The sequence below is a fragment of the Hypanus sabinus genome, chromosome 28 (genome assembly GCF_030144855.1).
Source record: "Hypanus sabinus isolate sHypSab1 chromosome 28, sHypSab1.hap1, whole genome shotgun sequence".
Lineage (NCBI taxonomy): Eukaryota > Metazoa > Chordata > Chondrichthyes > Myliobatiformes > Dasyatidae > Hypanus > Hypanus sabinus.
In genome coordinates, this window is record NC_082733.1 from 28392666 (window position 1) to 28411330 (window position 18665).

The 18665-nt window shown below is 40.5% G+C and overlaps 1 protein-coding gene across 10 annotated transcripts in view; it reads left to right on the plus strand.

Annotated features, from left to right (window-relative positions):
* Window positions 1–16192, plus strand: part of sema6dl (sema domain, transmembrane domain (TM), and cytoplasmic domain, (semaphorin) 6D, like) — a 368382-nt gene extending 352190 nt beyond the window's left edge. For all 10 annotated transcript variants that reach the window (XM_059952799.1, XM_059952802.1, XM_059952809.1 and 7 more), the window contains 2 exons: window positions 943–1086; window positions 12978–16192. In XM_059952799.1, the coding sequence (XP_059808782.1) occupies window positions 943–1086; window positions 12978–14299 (1466 nt within the window). In that variant the 3' untranslated portion in view covers window positions 14300–16192. The remainder of the gene's footprint in view (window positions 1–942; window positions 1087–12977) is intronic.
* Window positions 16193–18665: the final 2473 nt, after the last annotated feature.

The following is an 18665-nucleotide window of genomic DNA, read 5'->3' on the forward strand; positions in this document are numbered from 1 at the left end:
TAACAAGTGCAGGCTGCTCCATTCTGGGAAGCAAAGAAGTAGTTAGGAGATATATATATATATATATATTATATATGATATGTGTATATAATGTGTGTGTGTATAGTAAATAGTAAGGAATTAGGGATATTGATGAATAGATATGCTTTAGGGTCCAAGACTCAGCAATAGACTGTGGTGATGGTGGCCTATGTAATTCTTACCTTGAAAGACTGGGAATAGAATATAAAAGGCTATTTACAAAGCTTTACAAAACTGCTATTAAAGTTTTGCTTGCTGATCTGGTCACCATGCCATAAGGAAGATGTGGTTGTGCTGAATAAACGAGAGAGGATATTGAAGGATTTTAGTTGTGCAGAGAGAGTGGATAAACTGGGCTTATTTTCCCTTGAATGGAGAAGGCTGGGGGGGTAACTTGGCAGAAATGTACGACATCATGCGAGGCATACTGTAGATAGGATAGATAGAATTCTTTTCCCATGGCTATCAAATGGAAGAGGACATTGTTACAAGATGAGTGAAAGGTGTTTTTGAGTGGATTTGAGGGAAAATAACATTTTTTTTTTACAGAGTAGTTGTTTTCTGGAACTCTCTTCTTGAGGTGGTGAAGTCAGAAGCAATCAGAAAGGTTAAAAGACATTTAAGCTGCCACACAAATCGGTATAAATGGATGCAGACCCAGTGTGAGCAAATGCAATTAGTGTGGTTAGACAATGAGGCCAGCAGAGGCATGATGGGCTGAACAGCCTGTTTCAGTACCTCATGACTCACTGAGAATGTTCAAGTTGCAGAAAACAAATTTTTGAAAATAGAATTCGTACAATGTTCAAGGGGCTTTAAGATGGCTTTAGACCTTTACTCTGTTGTCATTTGGAATTAATTTATTCACAGTTTTAGCCCCACCCCATTAACTGTGCAAATAATTTAAATCTATCACCACAGGAACGGATGTTCCAGCAGCCTCTGCTTCCACTGCTGCAAGTGACCCGATAGTATCTCCAAATGTGATTGGTTCACGAAAAGTTGCAGTGCCAGATGATGTGGACACTTTTGATTATTTTGAAACATTATCTGCTGTCCCCAATGGTAAGGCCTTTGAAGGGAAGTTTTCTTCCACTGAATGGAAACCTGTTTTATTAAAAAGCTGCCATATACTGTATATTTAGTCAATCACAATGGTTGAGACCAGGGGCTCATTTGCAAAAACGGAACCGTCTTCGTAGTGGAACAATACAGATCAGGGTAGGCATCGATGGATTGAAATACTAAACTTTTTTAAAATTTAATTTAATTTTTTAAATTCCACTGTGAAGTGGAAGCTGGTTATTTGAACTCTTGTCTTGAGTATTAAATAACAAAGCCTTTTTACCTAACATTAAGAGGAGGCCCTTAGCACTCTTTCAGACAGCCTGGTTTTGTGATTCTGTCAAACAACTGTAAAATATATAAAGTTAATTTTGGGTTTCAATCTTATCAAAAACTGTAGTATGTTATGTGTAGAATGCACATTGCATAAGGCAGAATTTTTGTTATGAGTTTAAGGGTTAATAATCAACTACCATAGGGTAAAAATTTTACTCCAAATTCATTTATACGTGCTGGGACTTTCTGTCAATCTACAGCATTTGGACTCAAGAAAGTACCGTAAATCATTAAAGTGCATGGGAAAAGGGGACAGTTCTTTGGCTTTTAATACAAATCTCTGATCCTGTTGAGACACATTTTCAAAAAAAAAGCAGCTAAAGCAGGTTTCTTCTCAGTTCTTTTGGCAGTGTTTTTTTTAGTTAATTACTTTTACTTCAGTTAAGACTTGCACATTTCTGATATGAGTTGGTAATCACTACACAAACACTTAAGTTGGTCTATTGCACTTTTGTTTCCATTTATTGCTTCCTTCCTTCATTTGTACCTTCAGTTTTGTAATGATCAATGCCATTGTTTGATTCTTTGCTTTTCTGTCAGCCACTGCCATTACAGTCCTAACCCTGAACATTTTATCGTTTATGATAAAATGTTCAAAAGGCCTTGCCTGATTTTTTTTTATAATTTAAAAAAATACTCTAATCACTCATGCATCTCACTAACCAAAATGATGGAAATTCTGCATGTTGTAGAATGGAGAATCTATCTCATTCTTAACCAGTAACTGTTCCTTAGAATGCTTCCAATGTGTATTGGCCATTCAGCTAAGTCTTCTAATTCACGTTTATGTACCTAACTAATATTTTTATCCTCTTAACAGTCATCCTATCAATTTCTTCCTCTTAGCGGCATTCTTTGAGATATAAACTGCTTCTCGTGTTCAATTTATACAAGCGACTAAAAGGAAATACTTTGTTCAGGTGCCTTCGATTTTCGTGACTGAAATAATTGCAAAACATCATGCTTGTAAATTGTATTTTAATTTGCATGCAGCCTATGCTGTCGATTAATCACAAGTAGGAAACTATGTCCTTACTTTATTTAGTTACGTGTTTCATGCTATAATACACTTGATTTAACTTGAGATTCTTTGTACTTGGGTATTTTACTTGGAATGTGTTATTTTATTTGTTTAGAATTCTACCAACACGGGATACTTTCAAAAAGTGCCAATGCTAATATTTTTTTTCTTTTTCAACTGAGTGTATTTCTGTATCTCGCACGCAAACGCATGTGTTGGCACAGAGTTGCCTGATAGATTTAAAGAACTCACAACCAGATGTTTTTCTGAGTTCAAGTAGAGAACTTAGAAAGTGGCAGCTTGTCTGGGGGAGGGGGGGGGGGAGAGCTATTTAAAACAAGGAAAGGGAGAAAGTGGGGGCAAACAAAAGGGCATGGATTCAAAACAGATAACAAGTGAGAATAATTTGTCTGTTCTTGCCAGTGTTAAATCATTGTGAGAAATATTAGCCTCTGGCTATACTGCCCTCCTGCAAATTCAGCTCCATTAAAGTGATTAGAACCGGATGCATTAACAGGAGTACATCTTGTGGCCAACATTTTAAAATTTCACTTCTTCTCTCATGTGGCTTTGCATTCATAAAAAATGTCAATCTAGTTATGAAGCATTTACATTTCTGTTGCAGAATATACACTTTATAAACAGAAATTTGCCACCATAAACCATAAAAATTGCATCTTAACTTCAGTTTATTAATACATCCAACAAAGTTCAAGGCATACATTTACTTAAAATCCTAGTTACTGTCAGCAATTTGTCATCCACTATCCATGCCATTACCTTGCACTTCAAGCTATTTTTACCTACATTTTCGGAGTTGGCTTTGCTTCTTAGCAGAGCTGTTTTTCTGGGGGTGGGGACATATCAGGGGTGATGAGAGAGCTTCTCATACACACTCCATTTGCAAATAATAGAAATCTATTCTAGGAAAGCTTAACACATTTTATTACTTCTGGTTTGTATCAAACCGGGGCATTAATATGAATTACAGTTGACCCTTTTTAAAATATGCTGTCTGCTAATTGGCCAAATGGTGCATTATAAAGTAATACGAGATCAAATAGCATCCTGTTAGTTAACTGGAAAAGTCATTGCTTATTTACTCAGAGGATCTGTTAACTATTTATGCGTCATTGCTGACGGCGTGAAATGTAATTGTAAATTTCACTCCTGCTACCGTGTACAATTTATTTAACAAATTGCATTCTGCTCTTCAGGTGTGATTCTTGTCCTGGAGTCCACAATATTATGGGTGTTTCTTTCCAGTGGTCACTATTGTGGAACCTTAATTTTATTAGACTAAACTGCACCCCTTACCAACGTGACTTGCCTCAACAGAAGCAGATTTACCATACATGCATTAGCATTCCTGAGCCTGTGTGAGGCAAGAGTTAGAAGTCTGTCAAAACCATCCCTCTGCTGCTGGAAGGAACTTTTAGAGTTGTAGGCAGAAATCATTACCAGTACTTCCTAGAACATGATGCATTTGTTCACAGAAGCTGCTGGATGGGTGATGGGGGAGGGAGAGGCAACGCTCTTTTGAACTTGATTCTTCCGACCTTTCCCCTGTTTCTCGCGCCACCCTCAGTAATGTGCTCCACAGCACTTGGTCTAAACTCTCACGTGGAGGGTTAGCAGAGGAAGTTCTAGCAGACACCATGTCAGGGGCTTTGAGCACCATAAAATAGCCAGCTATTTGCCCAAGAGTGGCCAAGCTCTATGCTGCTCTTGTCCAAATTTGACTGTGGCCATTGTTTGGGTATTTGTACTCTAAATACAGTTCCTGGTTAGAGAGAAGTACTTGGCTTTTCAGTATTTTTAATGAACATTTAATATATCACTTTTTGAGAAGGCATGATATGCAACACCATCGTGCACATCGACACTTTGACATCCAGCCAGCATCCTGCCAGTTGCGCAGGAGGGACAAATTAATTTTCTTTAGTGAGAGATTGAATTAATGCTGGATTGATTCAGAGGTGCTCAACTTGGCATATTCATACATTGAGATATATTCTTTCCAGCTATTGGTGGGGGGGCAAAATAATGACCACAGAGCCTTTTTTCTCTTAAGAAAAGATCCTTTTAACCATTTCTCAATAATATTTTTGCCCCATATTTTGCTTGTATAATTTCTCAGCTGCCAGGAACAGTGAGAGTCCATGGTGATAGAATAAAATTGAATACAAAATTTAAAATTTCATAGCTGTATTTCTGTATCTTTCTTACATTCTTTCACTTTTTGATAACACCGTCCATAATAAGTGTCTAACAATATGTGTTATAAGACACTAAGATGAAGGAGCAGAATTAGGTCATTCCAACATGGCTGATTCATTTTCCCTGTCAACCCCATTCTCCTGTCTTCTTCCTATAATCTTTGACCTTACTAATCAAGAACCTGTCAACCTCTGCTTTAAATATACCCAATGACCTGGTCTCTACAGCTATCTGTGGCAATAAATTCCACAGATTCACTGTCCTTTGGCTAAAGAAATTCCTCCTCACTCTATTCTAAAGAACCCTTTGGTCCTAGACCTCCTATCTAGGAAACATCCTCTCTATCTAGGCTTTTAATATTCAGTAGGTTTCCATAAGATACATCCTCGTTCTTCTAACCTCCTATAAGTACAGGCTCACATCCATCAAATATTCCTCATTCATTAACCCTTACATTCTGGGATTCTTATGAACCTGCTCTGGAACCTCTCCAGTGTCAGCACATCCTTTCTCAGACGAGAGGCCCAAAACTGCTCACAATACTGCAAGTGCAGTCTGACCAATGCCTTATGAAGCTTCAGCACCACATCCTATCTTTTATATCGGGACGTTTCTGATCGCGTCCAAGATATCCTGAAGTGGGAGGGTGAAGAGCCAGAGATCGTGGTACATGTAGGTACCAATGACATAGGAAGGAAAGGGGAAGAGGTCCTGAAACGAGAGTATAGTAAGTTAGGAAGGCAGTTAAGAAGAAGGACCGCAAAGGTAGTAATCTCGGGATTACTGCCTGTGCCACGCGACAGTGAGAGTAGGAATAGAGTTAGGTGGAGGATGAATGCGTGGCTGTGGGATTGGAGCAGGGGGCAGGGATTCAAGTTTCTGGATCATTGGGACCTCTTCTGGGGCAGGAGTGACCTGTTCAAGAAGGACGGGTTACACTTGAATCGTGGGGGGACCAATATCCTAGCGGGGAGGTTTGCTAGGGCTACAGGGCGGACTAGTAAGATGGGGGGGCGGGAGACTATTTGAGGAGACTATGGGAGAGGAGGTTAGTTCACCAGTGGAGCAAGTAAATAGACAGTGTGTGAGGGAGGAAAGGCAGGTGATGGAGAAGGGATGCGCTCAGCCCGAAGATGTAGGGGAGAAGAAAGAAAAGGATAATAAATTTGAATGCATTGTTAGGGATGGAAAGAGAGGAGGAGATGGAGAGTATCTTAAATGTATCTATTTTAATGCTAGGAGCATTGTAAGAAAGGTGGATGAGCTTAAAGCGTGGATTGATACCTGGAATTATGATGTTGTTGCTATTAGTGAAACATGGTTGCAGGAAGGGTGTGATTGGCAACTAAATATTCCTGGATTTAGTTGCTTCAGGTGTGATAGAGTAGGAGGGGCCAAAGGAGGAGGTGTTGCATTGCTTGTCCGAGAAAATCTTATGGCGGTGCTTTGGAAGGATAGATTAGAGAGCCATTTGGGTGGAATTGAAGAATGGGAAAGGTGCAGTAACACTGATAGGAGTGTATTATAGGCCACCTAATGGGGCGCGTGAGTTGGAAGAGCAAATGTGTAAGGAGATAGCAGATATTTGTAGTAAACACAAGGTGGTGATTGTGGGAGATTTTAATTTTCCACACGTAGACTGGGAAGCTCATTCTATAAAAGGGCTGGATGGTTTAGAGTTTGTGAAATGTGTGCAGGATATTTTTTTGCAACAATACATAGAAGTACCGACTAGAGATGGGGCAGTGTTGGATCTCCTGTTAGGGAATGCGATAGGTCAGCTGACAGATGTATGTGTTGGGGAGCACTTCGGGTCCAATGATCACAATAGCATTAGCTTCAATATAATTATGGAGAAGGACAGGACTGGACCTAGAGTTAAGATTTTTGATTGGAGAAAGGCTAACTTTGAGGGGATGCGAAGGGATTTAGAGAGAGTGGATTGGGTCAAGTTGTTTTATGGGAAGGATGTAATAGAGAAATGGAGGTCATTTAAGGGTGAAATTATGAGGGTACAGAATCTTTATGTTCCTGTTAGGGTGAAAGGAAAGGTTAAAGGTTTGAGAGCACCATGGTTTTCAAGGGATATTAGAAATTTGGTTCAGAAAAAGAGGGATGTCTACAATAGATATAGGCAGCATGGAGTAAAAGAATTGCTCGAGGAATATAAAGAATGTAAAAGGAATCTTAAGAAAGAGATTAGAAAAGCTAAAAGAAGATATGAGGTTGGTTTGGCAAATAAGGTGAAAGTAAATCCGAAAGGTTTCTACAGTTATATTAAAAGCAAGAGGATAGTGAGGGATAAAATTGGCCCCTTAGAGAATCAGAGTGGTCAGCTATGTGTGGAACCGAAGGAGATGGGAGAGATTTTGAATGATTTCTTCTCTTCTGTATTCACTAAGGAGAAGGATATTGAATTGTCTAAGGTGTGGGAAACAAGTAAGGAAGTTATGGAACCTATGACAATTAAAGAGGTGGAGGTACTGGCGCTTTTAAGAAATTTAAAAGTGGATAAATCTCCGGGTCCTGACAGGATATTCCCCAGGACCTTGAGGGAAGTTTGTGTAGAAATAGCAGGAGCTCTGACGGAGATCTTTAATATGTCATTAGAAACGGGGATTGTGCCGGAGGATTGGCGTATTGCTCATGTGGTTCCATTGTTTAAAAAGGGTTCTAGAAGGAAGCCTAGCAATTATAGACCTGTCAGTTTGACATCAGTGGTGGGTAAATTAATGCAAAGTATTCTTAGAGATAGTATTTATAATTATCTGGATAGACGGGATCTGATTAGAAGTAGCCAGCATGGATTTGTGCGTGGAAGGTCATGTTTGACAAACCTTATTGAATTTTTTGAAGAAGTTACGAGGAATGTTGACGAGGGTAAGGCAGTGGATGTAGTCTATATGGACTTCAGCAAAGCCTTTGACAAAGTTCCACATGGAAGGTTAGTTAAGAAGGTTCAGTCGTTAGGTATTAATGCTGGAGTAATAAAATGGATTCAACAGTGGCTAGATGGGAGATGCCAGAGAGTAGTGGTGGATAATTGTTTATCGGGATGGAGGCCGGTGACTAGCGGGGTGCCTCAGGGATCTGTTTTGGGCCCAATGTTGTTTGTAATATACATAAATGATCTGGATGATGGGGTGGTAAATTGGATTAGTAAGTATGCTGATGATACTAAGGTAGGAGGTGTTGTGGATAATGAGGTGGATTTTCAAAGCTTGCAGGGAGATTTATGCCGGTTAGCAGAATGGGCTGAACGTTGGCAGATGGAGTTTAATGCTGAGAAGTGTGAGGTTCTACATTTTGGCAGGAATAATCCAAATAGAACATACAGAGTAAATGGTAGGGCATTGAGGAATGCAGAGGAACAGAGAGATCTAGGAATAACTGTGCATAGTTCCCTGAAAGTGGAGTCTCATGTAGATAGGGTGGTGAAGAGGGCTTTTGGAATGCTGGCCTTTATAAATCAAAGCATTGAGTACAGAAGTTGGGATGTAATGCTAAAGTTGTACAAGGCATTGGTAAGGCCAAATTTGGAATATTGTGTGCAGTTCTGGTCACCGAATTATAGGAAAGATATCAATAAATTAGAGAGAGTGCAGAGACGATTTACTAGGATGTTACCTGGGTTTCAGCAATTAAGTTACAGAGAAAGGTCGAACAAGTTAGGTCTCTATTCATTGGAGCGTAGAAGGTTGAGGGGGGATTTGATCGAGGTATTTAAAATTTTGAGAGGGATAGATAGAGTTGACGTGAACAGGCTGTTTCCATTGAGAGTAGGGGAGATTCAAACTAGAGGACATGATTTGAGAGTTAGGGGGCAGAAGTTTAAGGGAAACACGAGGGGGTATTTCTTTACTCAAAGAGTGATAGCTGTGTGGAATGAGCTTCCTGTAGAAGTAGTAGAGGCCAGTTCAGTTGTGTCATTTAAGGTAAAATTGGATAGGTATATGGACAGGAAAGGAGTGGAGGGTTATGGGCTGAGTGCGGGTAGGTGGGACTAGGTGAGATTAAGGGTTCGGCACGGACTAGGAGGGCCAAGATGGCCTGTTTCCGTGCTGTGATTGTTATATGGTTATATATTCTAGTCCTCTCAAAATGAATGCCAACATTGCTGTTGCCTTCCTTAACACCGAAACTGAGTATGTTCATTCTGTGCCTTATTGCAATGAAGGATTAACATCTTAAGTATTGAACAAAAAGGCAAAAGTTCAGAATAATGAGACCAAAAGCTTAGGGGGAGAGAGAGCATACTGAACACCACAGTATGGGAGCATTAAATTGAGTCCGTCACTCAGTAGCCACTTCATTAGGTACACCTCCTTGTTAACATCATCTAATCAGCCAATCGTGGTGGCAACTCAGTGCATACAAACATGGTCAAGAGGTTCAGTTGTTCAGACCAAAAATCAGAATGGGTAAGAAATGTGATCTAAGCAACTTTGACCATGGAATGATTGTTGGTGCCAGATGGGGTGGTGTTATGTATCTCAGAAACTGCTGGTTTTCATGCACAGCATTCTCTAGTGCTTAGAAAGAATAGTTTCAAAAACTACAAACTTCCAGTGAGGGGCAGTTCTGTAGGTGAAAATGCCTTGTTAATGAGAGAGGTCAGAGGAGAATGCCCAGACTGGTTCAGGCTGACAGGAAGGCAGCAGTAACTCAAATAACCATGCTTTGTAACACTGATGTGCAGAAGAGCATCTCTGAATGCACAACACATCGAACCTCAAAGCGGATGGGCTGCAGCAACAGAGGACCATTCTATTAAGCACCACCTGTATCTAATAAAACGGTCACTAAGTGTATGTGCGTGCATTAAAGAAGGAAAAAAGATAAAAATCAGTCACATTGATAGCTCGGTATTTCTTTAGGGGAAGAACAAATCTCTGTTTTTGAGAATATTAATCTAAAGTTTACAGAAGCAGCCTTTATTGTGGATAATGAAATGAAGTTTTTGAAGCATTTTACAAAATTGACCTGGAAAATAACCTGATTGAATTCATGCCTGGAACAGCCCTAATTTGATTGCTGCATGCCATAGCAAACATTTTTGTTTGACGAAGTGTAGCAACAGTGTAAAGTTACAAGTTTAAGGAGCCAGGGCATTTTATTCCAGAAACAATGGCCAACTAAAATCAACTGTTCTTCAACTCTATTTCCAAGTCTCCTCCCCCCTCCTCCCCACCCAGCCTCAAAACTCCACAGTTTTAAGCAAAATGAAGATCAAAATCTTCAAGTGCTTTTGCTACAGCAGTTATTGTAAAACCCTCATATTCTTAAAAGACATGTTGTTCAGAGTTATTTTTACCACTAAGTGAAAGCAAGTTCAGACTCTATTTTGTCCATATTATGTCAATGCTGGCCACCTTTGATAATATAAGATGTTGGAGCAGAACTAGGCTCTTTGGCCCATCATGTCTGCACCACCAACCCATTATGGCTGGTTTATTATCAACCTCATTCTCTTGCCTTCTCCCTGTAACCTTTGAGACCCTGACAGATCAAGAGCCTATCAACATCTGCTTTAAATATATCCAATGACTTGGTCTCCACAACCATCTGTGACAATGAATTCCACGGATTCACTCTCCTCCTCTGGCTAAAGAAATTCTTGTCACCTCTGTTCTAAATGGATGCCCCTCTATTCTGAGGCTGTGCCTTCTAGTCCTAGACACACCCACTATATGAAACATCCTTTCCACATCCACTCTGCCTAGGCCTTTTAATGTTCAATAGGTTTCAGTGAGATTCCCCCCCACCCCCTCCATTCTTCTAAACTCCTGTGAGTACAGGCCCAGAGGCATCATACACTCATCATACATTAACCCTTTCATTCCTGAAATCGGTCTCTTGAAGAACTTTCTCTGGACTCACTCCAAAAACAGTACATTCTTCCTTCAATATGGAGCCCAAAACTGCTCATGGTACTCCAAGTGCGCTCTGACAGATGCCTTGTAAGGCCTCAGCACTATATCCTTGTTTTTAATACTCTAGCCATCTCAAAATGAACGCCAACATTGCATTTGCCTTCCTTACTATCAACTCAACCTGCAAATTAACCTTGGGTATCCTGTACAAGGACTCCCAAGTCACTTTGCACATCTGATTTTTGAATTTTCTCTCCATTTGGAAAATAGTCTATGCCTTTATTCCTTCTATCTAAATGCATGACTTTACATTTTCCTACACTAGACCATACACTTTTCTGCCACTTTGCCATTCTCCCAACCCGTCTAAGTCCTTTTATACACTCCCTGCCTTCTTAACTCTACCTGCCCTTCACCTATCTTCATATCGTCTGCAAACTTGGCCACAAAGCCATCAATTCTGTCATCCAAATCATTGACATATGATGTGAAATCAAGTGGTTCCAACACCCTACGTCTGTGGAACAGCAATAGGCACAGACAGCTGACTGGAATAGACCCCCTTCATTCTCACTCCTTGTCTCTTGCGAGTCAACCAATCATGCTAGTATTATTGGTGTAATACACGGGCTCTTGTTAAGTAGCCTCATGTTGTCTAAGGCCTTTTGAAAATCTATGTAAACAACATCTAGACTTTCCTTGTCTATTCTGCCTGTTGTATTCTCAATAGGTTCCAACAGATTTATCAGGTAAGATTTCCCTATCAGGAAACCATGCTGACTTTACCCTATTTTATCATGTGCCTCCAAGTACCCCAAAACCTCATCTTTAGTAATGGACTCCAATATCTTCATAACCACTGAAGTCAGGCTAACTGGCCTATAATGTCCTTACTTCTGCTTCTCTCCCTTCTTAAAGAGTAAAATGACTATTGTAATTCTCCAATCTTCCATAATCATTACAGAATCTAGTGATTCTTGAAAGATCATTTCTAATGCCTCCACAATCTCTTCAGCTACCTTTCTCAGAACGCTGGGGTGTAGTCCATCTGGTCCAGGTGACCTTTCAGCTTTCCAATTACCTTCTTAGTAATATGAACTACACTCTCTTCTGCTCCCTGACTCCCAGTGTGAATTTCTGGCACACTGCCAGTGTCTTCCACAATGAAAACTGACGCAAAATACTTATTAAGTTCATCCGCTATTTCTTTGTCCCCCATTTCTACCTCTCCAGCATCAATTTTCCAGCAGTCCAATATTCATTCCACCTCTCTTATATTCTTCATTTATCTGAAAAAAAAACTTCTGGTATCCTCTTTTATATTATTGGCTAGCTTAATCTTTTGACTCCTTGTCCTTTTTTTTTAGTTAGGAGATACATGTGACATTAACTACTTTAATTAGGCTTTGGAAGTGGAGAAATTACTAACATGTCACAAACGTTTTTAAAATGGACACAAAATGAGATCACAACTGATATGTATCTAGTCAGAACTTTCCCAATTATTTAACCCTCTCTGTAGCGGTATCCATGAATGCGGGGCAGCCTTCCAGAGAAATTCCCAGGCTCTAAGCATGGCTTGCAGCCATCAAGTAGCATCATCTCAAATGGTTTGGCTACCTAGTAGAAGGGCCAATTCTATTCCTTCTCATCTGCAGCTAATGATAGCTGGTTCCCATCACTACAATCCCCACCTACCAATTTTCCCTTTCAGTAAGGATAGAGCTAAATGCGCCAAAGCAGTAAATCACACCATATCACACTCAGCTGTATGTAGATGGCTGGGCACCTGTCATGAGCAGAGGGAAAGGTGCAGAGCAAATAGTTAGCCGTCAGTAGTAATTGTTTGATGGAAAAAGAATCTCCCTGACCAGTTTGCTGCAGCCCATTCATTCTTGGGTGATAAGAATAGGAGTGATTCTTTATAAATTATTTCTGCTAGCAATGTTAAAAACAATCAGTTCCAAACAGTAAAATACCTAATTTAATTACCGAACATATTATCAATTCAGAAAGGTTGGATTGTATACATGTTGCAAAACCTCTTCCAAGTGCACTGAAAAACTGGTAATGAACTTTGTATTCTGAACTTGTTTGTACTGCTAGCCACAACTATAAACAGAGCCATTACTTGAAGGAAATCTTGAACTCGTTTGCAGCTGTGGTTACAAACATGTTTAAGAAATTATTTATGGATCTCCATGTGTAAGAGTTCAGATGTGCATGACAGAGTTTCCTGGAATCATTAAAAATTACTGAAAACAAAGGCTACCTAAACTGCCTGCTGATCTGAAATAGTTCATGACTTCCTCTAAGGATTTGTTTTTCTAAACAAATCCTGAACAGAAGCACTTAAGTTTCGAATACATTCTCTTCTGTAGTTCGGATCGTTGACATGAGAAGCACTCCTTAATGTTTTTACAAACTTATTTTTGCTCCAGGAGTCCGATGGGAGGTGCAGTCTGGAGATGCAAACCAAATGGTCCACATGAACGTCCTGATCACCTGTGTTTTGGCTGCTTTTGTTCTGGGAGCCTTCATTTCTGGTGTCGCCGTGTACTGCCACCGCGATACGTACTTGCGCAAGGCCCGCAAAATGAACAAGGATGCAGAGTCAGCGCAGTCCTGCACCGACTCGAGTGGAAGTTTCACAAAATTTAACGGACTGTTTGATAGTCCAGTTAAGGAATACCCACAAAGCATCAACACGCCCAAGCTCTACACAAACCTGCTAACCAACGGCAAAGAGCTGCCACCCAGCAGCGATGCAAAAACCATGATTGTGGACAGCCACGGGCAGCCTCCTGAATTGGCAGCCTTGCCGACGCCTGAGTCTACACCAGTACTTCATCAGAAAAGCATTCAACCCATCAAGAACCAGTGGGAGAAAGCCCAGAACAACATCAACGCAGCGAGAAAGGAATCGCCTTTAAAAAGCCCTCAAATTATTCCGTCGAGTCCTCCTCCTCCTCATTCCCCCATAAACCATAATAGCCAGATACCCAGTGCTGTGGTCCTTCCCAATGCCACCCATGCCTACAACATGTCTTTCTCAAATTCTAATGCCCACAAAGCTGAAAGGAAGGTGCAAAATATTGAAATGTCAGTAACTGGCCATTCTGGTAAAAAGGAACAGCAAAGAGCTGTTGAGGCAAGAAACACATTAAATGACCTCCTGAAACATCTCAATGAAAGTGGAACCAGCTCTAAAGCCATCTTGGGGGACATCCCTATGACTCGTCAAAATATAATGCTAGAAACAATGACCAAAATAGTGGAAGTGCCCCCCAAGGTTCCAAACAGAGAGGCATCACTCTACTCTCCTTCTTCTACTCTCCCAAGGCACAGCCCAACGAAGCGGGTAGATGTTCCGTCAACCTCAAACATACAGCTGTCAAGTTTAGAGAGAGAGAGAGAACGAGGCTACCCCCGGAATTCTTCACAGAGGCACTCAATATCTGTGCTCCCCAAAAATGTTATCAGCTCATTGAATGGAGCTGTGTTGTCACGGAACCCCAGTTTTAATAGGGGAGGATATTTTCCCCCAGCACCGCCAATGAGGATGGACTCTGTACATGGGACCCCTCTTGTTATTCAACCACAACCTGGCTCCTTGTCCCGCCAGAGCAGTTACACGAGCAATGGGACGCTGCCTCGATCAGGAATTAAGAGAACACCCTCCATTAAACCAGATGTACCACCAAAGCCATCCTTTGGTCAACCCACAACTCCAGTCAAACCACTGCAGAAGTACAGTTACTAACAGGACAAGCAGCTAAAAGCAATTTCTGTATCTCAGCTAATGTGATGTGGGAGGACATTTAAGATAAATGTTGCTTGAAAACTACCAGTGATACTGCTCTGATCAACACGCAGAACAAGTGGCCAAAGTAGCTGTTTCCTCAAATTGCATCTTCCAGCAAAACTGGGGCAGGACTGTTCTCTTGCTGGGCAAAGAAGATGCCATGTAATAGAAAAAGATACTGTTAAGATATAGAGCCTTGGAGAAGAGCAACATGAAACTTATGAAATTTATCCTGTGATTTTACGTCAAAGTACAAGGAAATACTTGAACAATGGTTCCATTTTCACTGCTGTTGAGCATTGTCTCCCCGTTAAATGTGAACGGTAATACTGACAGTACATGCATTTGTCTTGTTGCTTGTACCGATGTTTAATGACTTTACATAAAACTTCTGATTTCAGCAGATGTGCTTTTGGTTTGACAACTTGCCACTCTAGCCCAACTGTAGCAAGGACAAATGTTTTGTGACCTTCCCCCGTGAAGGTCACAGACAAGTGCTGTGTGAGTTACACAGACGAGGATGCACTTAATGGTTCTTGTGGCAGCTGTTAAGCTGCGTTTGCCTGATATACTGAGCACGACAGAAATGACCTGAACCTGTCCTCCTGCAATTTTACCTGGACCATAACACTGTGTTGAGTGCAGCTACCTGTCTACAACCTTTGCATAGTGTCCATGTAGCTCAATCCAATGTGATGTCCATTCCATTCTACACTTGCACCGTATACTGTAAATTCATACAGCCAGTTCATCTTAACAATCTGTAGACAAGGAGCTGCCCTGCCACAGAGATGGGCAGTACACAAGATAAAGGATAGTGCAATCACTTTGTTAAGGAGTATTAAATGTGATTGGTAGGGCATCCAGAGGAGTCATGCAGGTAATGACAATATTCTGTAAATAGTGTATCTGTGTTCATCTGGATTCTGTGCATTTTGTGCCTTATTCAATAAGCATTACATTGATATTGAATTCTTGTCAAGTGTTCTCAAACAGAGAAGCTGCTTTCCAGTGTGCCAGTTGTATTTTATTTTTAAATGGTTTTGTAAAAAAAATGAAATCATGGCCTGAAATGTAAAGGCTACTTGCAGCCATTTGGTAAGTGGGAGAGAGAAAAGAATGATCAATATATATGGTTACATCCCAACATTGGGAAACATTCCACTGCATTTCTTTTTGACGAGAGCAAAAGGTGGTTTTAAGAAAGCTTGGCATGAGTTGAACAAAGGTTAGCTGATGTACCACATTTAAGATGATGTCGAAGCACCGACATGCACAGATAACCCATTCTTCTTACTGACATTGACCAGACGAGTCAAGCTGCATGGCTTAAAATACTAACTGCGTAAAGGTAACAGTATCATGGATACTGTGGAATAATCAGTTCACCATAACCAAATCGACGTGATGCTGTAAAATCCTTTCCAGCCAATGAACAAACTGCTGCAATCATTTCAATACTATTAAAATTTAAAGTAGTAATTTTGCAACCACTTCCGCTAAACAAAAAGGTAAAGAAGAGCCCAAATCACTTAAACAATGCTGCACTGTATATTGCTATAGAGCACTTGCTCCGTTTTATGTTGCCATTTCTAACATCCTGTATTGCCTTTACATTAAATTGAACAACAACTCTCTCCATTTGTGTTAAGGTAAACCCAGGTCGTATCTCTAAATGGTACATTGGCAAGCTAACTCTTTTTAAAAGAAAAGGTTGTTGTTGTTGTATTATGTCCTATGAAGTAACTTGTATAGAAAACCCTTGTAAACTTGTACTGTGGAAGTGTACATAACATACATTTTGTTTTTAACACCGCATGTAAAGTCAAAATAAAAGAATCCAATAGAATATTTCATTCTCTATTTATCTGCATTTAAACTACTTCCATGTGTAAGTATTTCCACAGTTCTCATACTTTCAACCTATTTCAGATTCATATTTTCTTCTAGGCCTGTTGTTCCTTGGGGTGCATTGGGTGCCATTTTTGCCATTTACATAGCATTTTCCTTGTTTTTTTTCACAAGCCCGAGTTGCTAGCTTGACACTCAACCCAGCACAGATGGAAAGCATGCAAGAAGCTGGGCAGATTCGAACCTGGACCACTCACCCTGAAGTTCAGTACTGAGGCCACTACTCTACCAGCTGGCTCCTTTCAGACCTAGGCGGAAACTATTTCAGCCCTTGGAGACAGAACAATCTTAATTTCCCCAAATCATTTTCACTGCAGCCTATTCTCCCCACATTCCTATCAACTTGATGAAGGATGAAAGGTGACTTGATAGAGGTGCTTAAGATGATAAGAGGCATCAAAGAGTAGACAACATCTTTTTCCCATTGTGGCAGTGGCCAGTATGAGAGGACGACATAATTTTAAGATGAATTTGTAGTGAAGTACAGGGGGGAGGGTGAGTCAGAGGTATTTTTTTTAAACACAGAGAACGTTAAGTGCATGGAGCTCAACTGCCAGGTGTGGAAGTAGAGGCAGAGACATTTGAAAAATACTTAGAAGGTACATAATGAACGAAAAAATTAGGTTTATGTGAGAGGGAAGTGTTAGATTTATTTCAGAATAGGTTTAAAGGTCAACACAACATCATGAGCTAAGGAGCCTGTACTGTTCAATTCCAACTCCTCCTAAACTTCCCTCATTCACATATACACCAGGGTGTATTTACATTGGGCATTCCATGTTGTTTGGGATGGGGGGGTGGGAGATCCCTCATGATCAAGCAAATTCCATACGGAGAGCACTCTTGGTCATTATTGAACCTGGGTCACTGGAGCAAGTGGCTCTCCCAACTACACCCATTCGTAGTTAGTATTGTGTTAGCAGTTACCAAATGTTTGATGTTGCAGTGTTCGTCGAGCTTGGCAATTAGCTAGTATTTACCAAATTTATTTAATTGGAGCGCAAAGGAGAAGTAACTTGACAAGTAATTCACAACTTCCGATTAAATTGAGCTAAATTTGTGTTTCTATGATACGCATCTTAATCTTGTGATACTGTGAGTAGCTCTTGTCAGCTTTTTGACAGCTGGTTCAGCCTGGGGGTGTGGCTTCACCAGCTATCAAGAGTTATAAAACAGGAGCTTTGCATGTGTTTAAACAGAAGATTTTGGCACAGAAGAACTATCAAATTCCAAGTTTTGAGAGGCTGTGAGGGCGACGATGGGTAACTTAATCTCTGTCTCCGCCACTAAAGGGGCAAGCCTTTCTAAAGGGGCAGCCATGCAAAATTAGGCATTCAACAAGCAAATCCGAATTGGATCCTACAGACTACAAATCAAAAAGTCCTCAGAATCACAGAAACTTTTTTCTGATATATAAATTTCCAGCTGTAACATTCTCTGTGTTTTTGACAGACAGCTAAGCCTGGATCTGTGGAAATTACCATTGAAAGATGCAGGGCAAGTAGATATGGACGTAGCCTGGTGGATCAGAGGTGAAGGTCAATAAATTCAAGAATCAAACTAGATAGCTTTGCAAGTGCAGTGAAAACAGTGCAGGCTTACCACTGAAAGACAAATTTCAGCTGAGGCCCGAGGCTCTATCACAAGAGAAATGAACGGGTCACAGAGAACGTCCACTTACCACTGCAATTGCTGTAAATTGCCTACCATTAAGCAATAGTACATTCTTCAATAGATGTCCCTAAACCATGCACTATTAAAGCTGCACTCAATACCAGGCCTTCAACAGGTTAAATCTGCTACAGATTAGATACTTAAATTTGCATTAAAATTCACACTAGCAATCAAGCATCAACAGAAATTGGCATTTACCCATACAGTAGTAGTTTTTTATTTTTTTATGTGTCATCCAAGTTACCGGCATTTAACACCCACACTTAATTCTCTTGAACTAGGTGTGTAACTAGATCATTAAGAGAGAGGTCTGGAACACAAAGTTAACAGGTTACCTTTCTTGAAAACCAAAGTAAATCAGTTGGAGGTTATTAAAAACTCTGCTGTTTTAACCACCACCACTTCATTACATTTCTGTTTTATGTAATTAACCAAACCTAAGTTCTGCAGTGGTTGAATTAAGATTTGAACTTTATCACTCCAGTTCATAACCCCAAGTCTTTGGATTCCCTCATCCAGTCACTAGGAGCGGCATAGTAACATCGTGGTTAGCACATTGCTTTACAGTACAGGTGACCCCTGTAAGGAGTTTGTACATTCTCCCCATGACCGCGTGGGTTTCCTCCGGATGCTCCAGTTTTCTCCCACGATCCAAAGACATACTGGTTAGTAGGTTGTCGGTCATTGTAAGTTGTCCTGTGATTAGGCTAGGTTGAAATCGGGGGATTGCCAGTGTGGC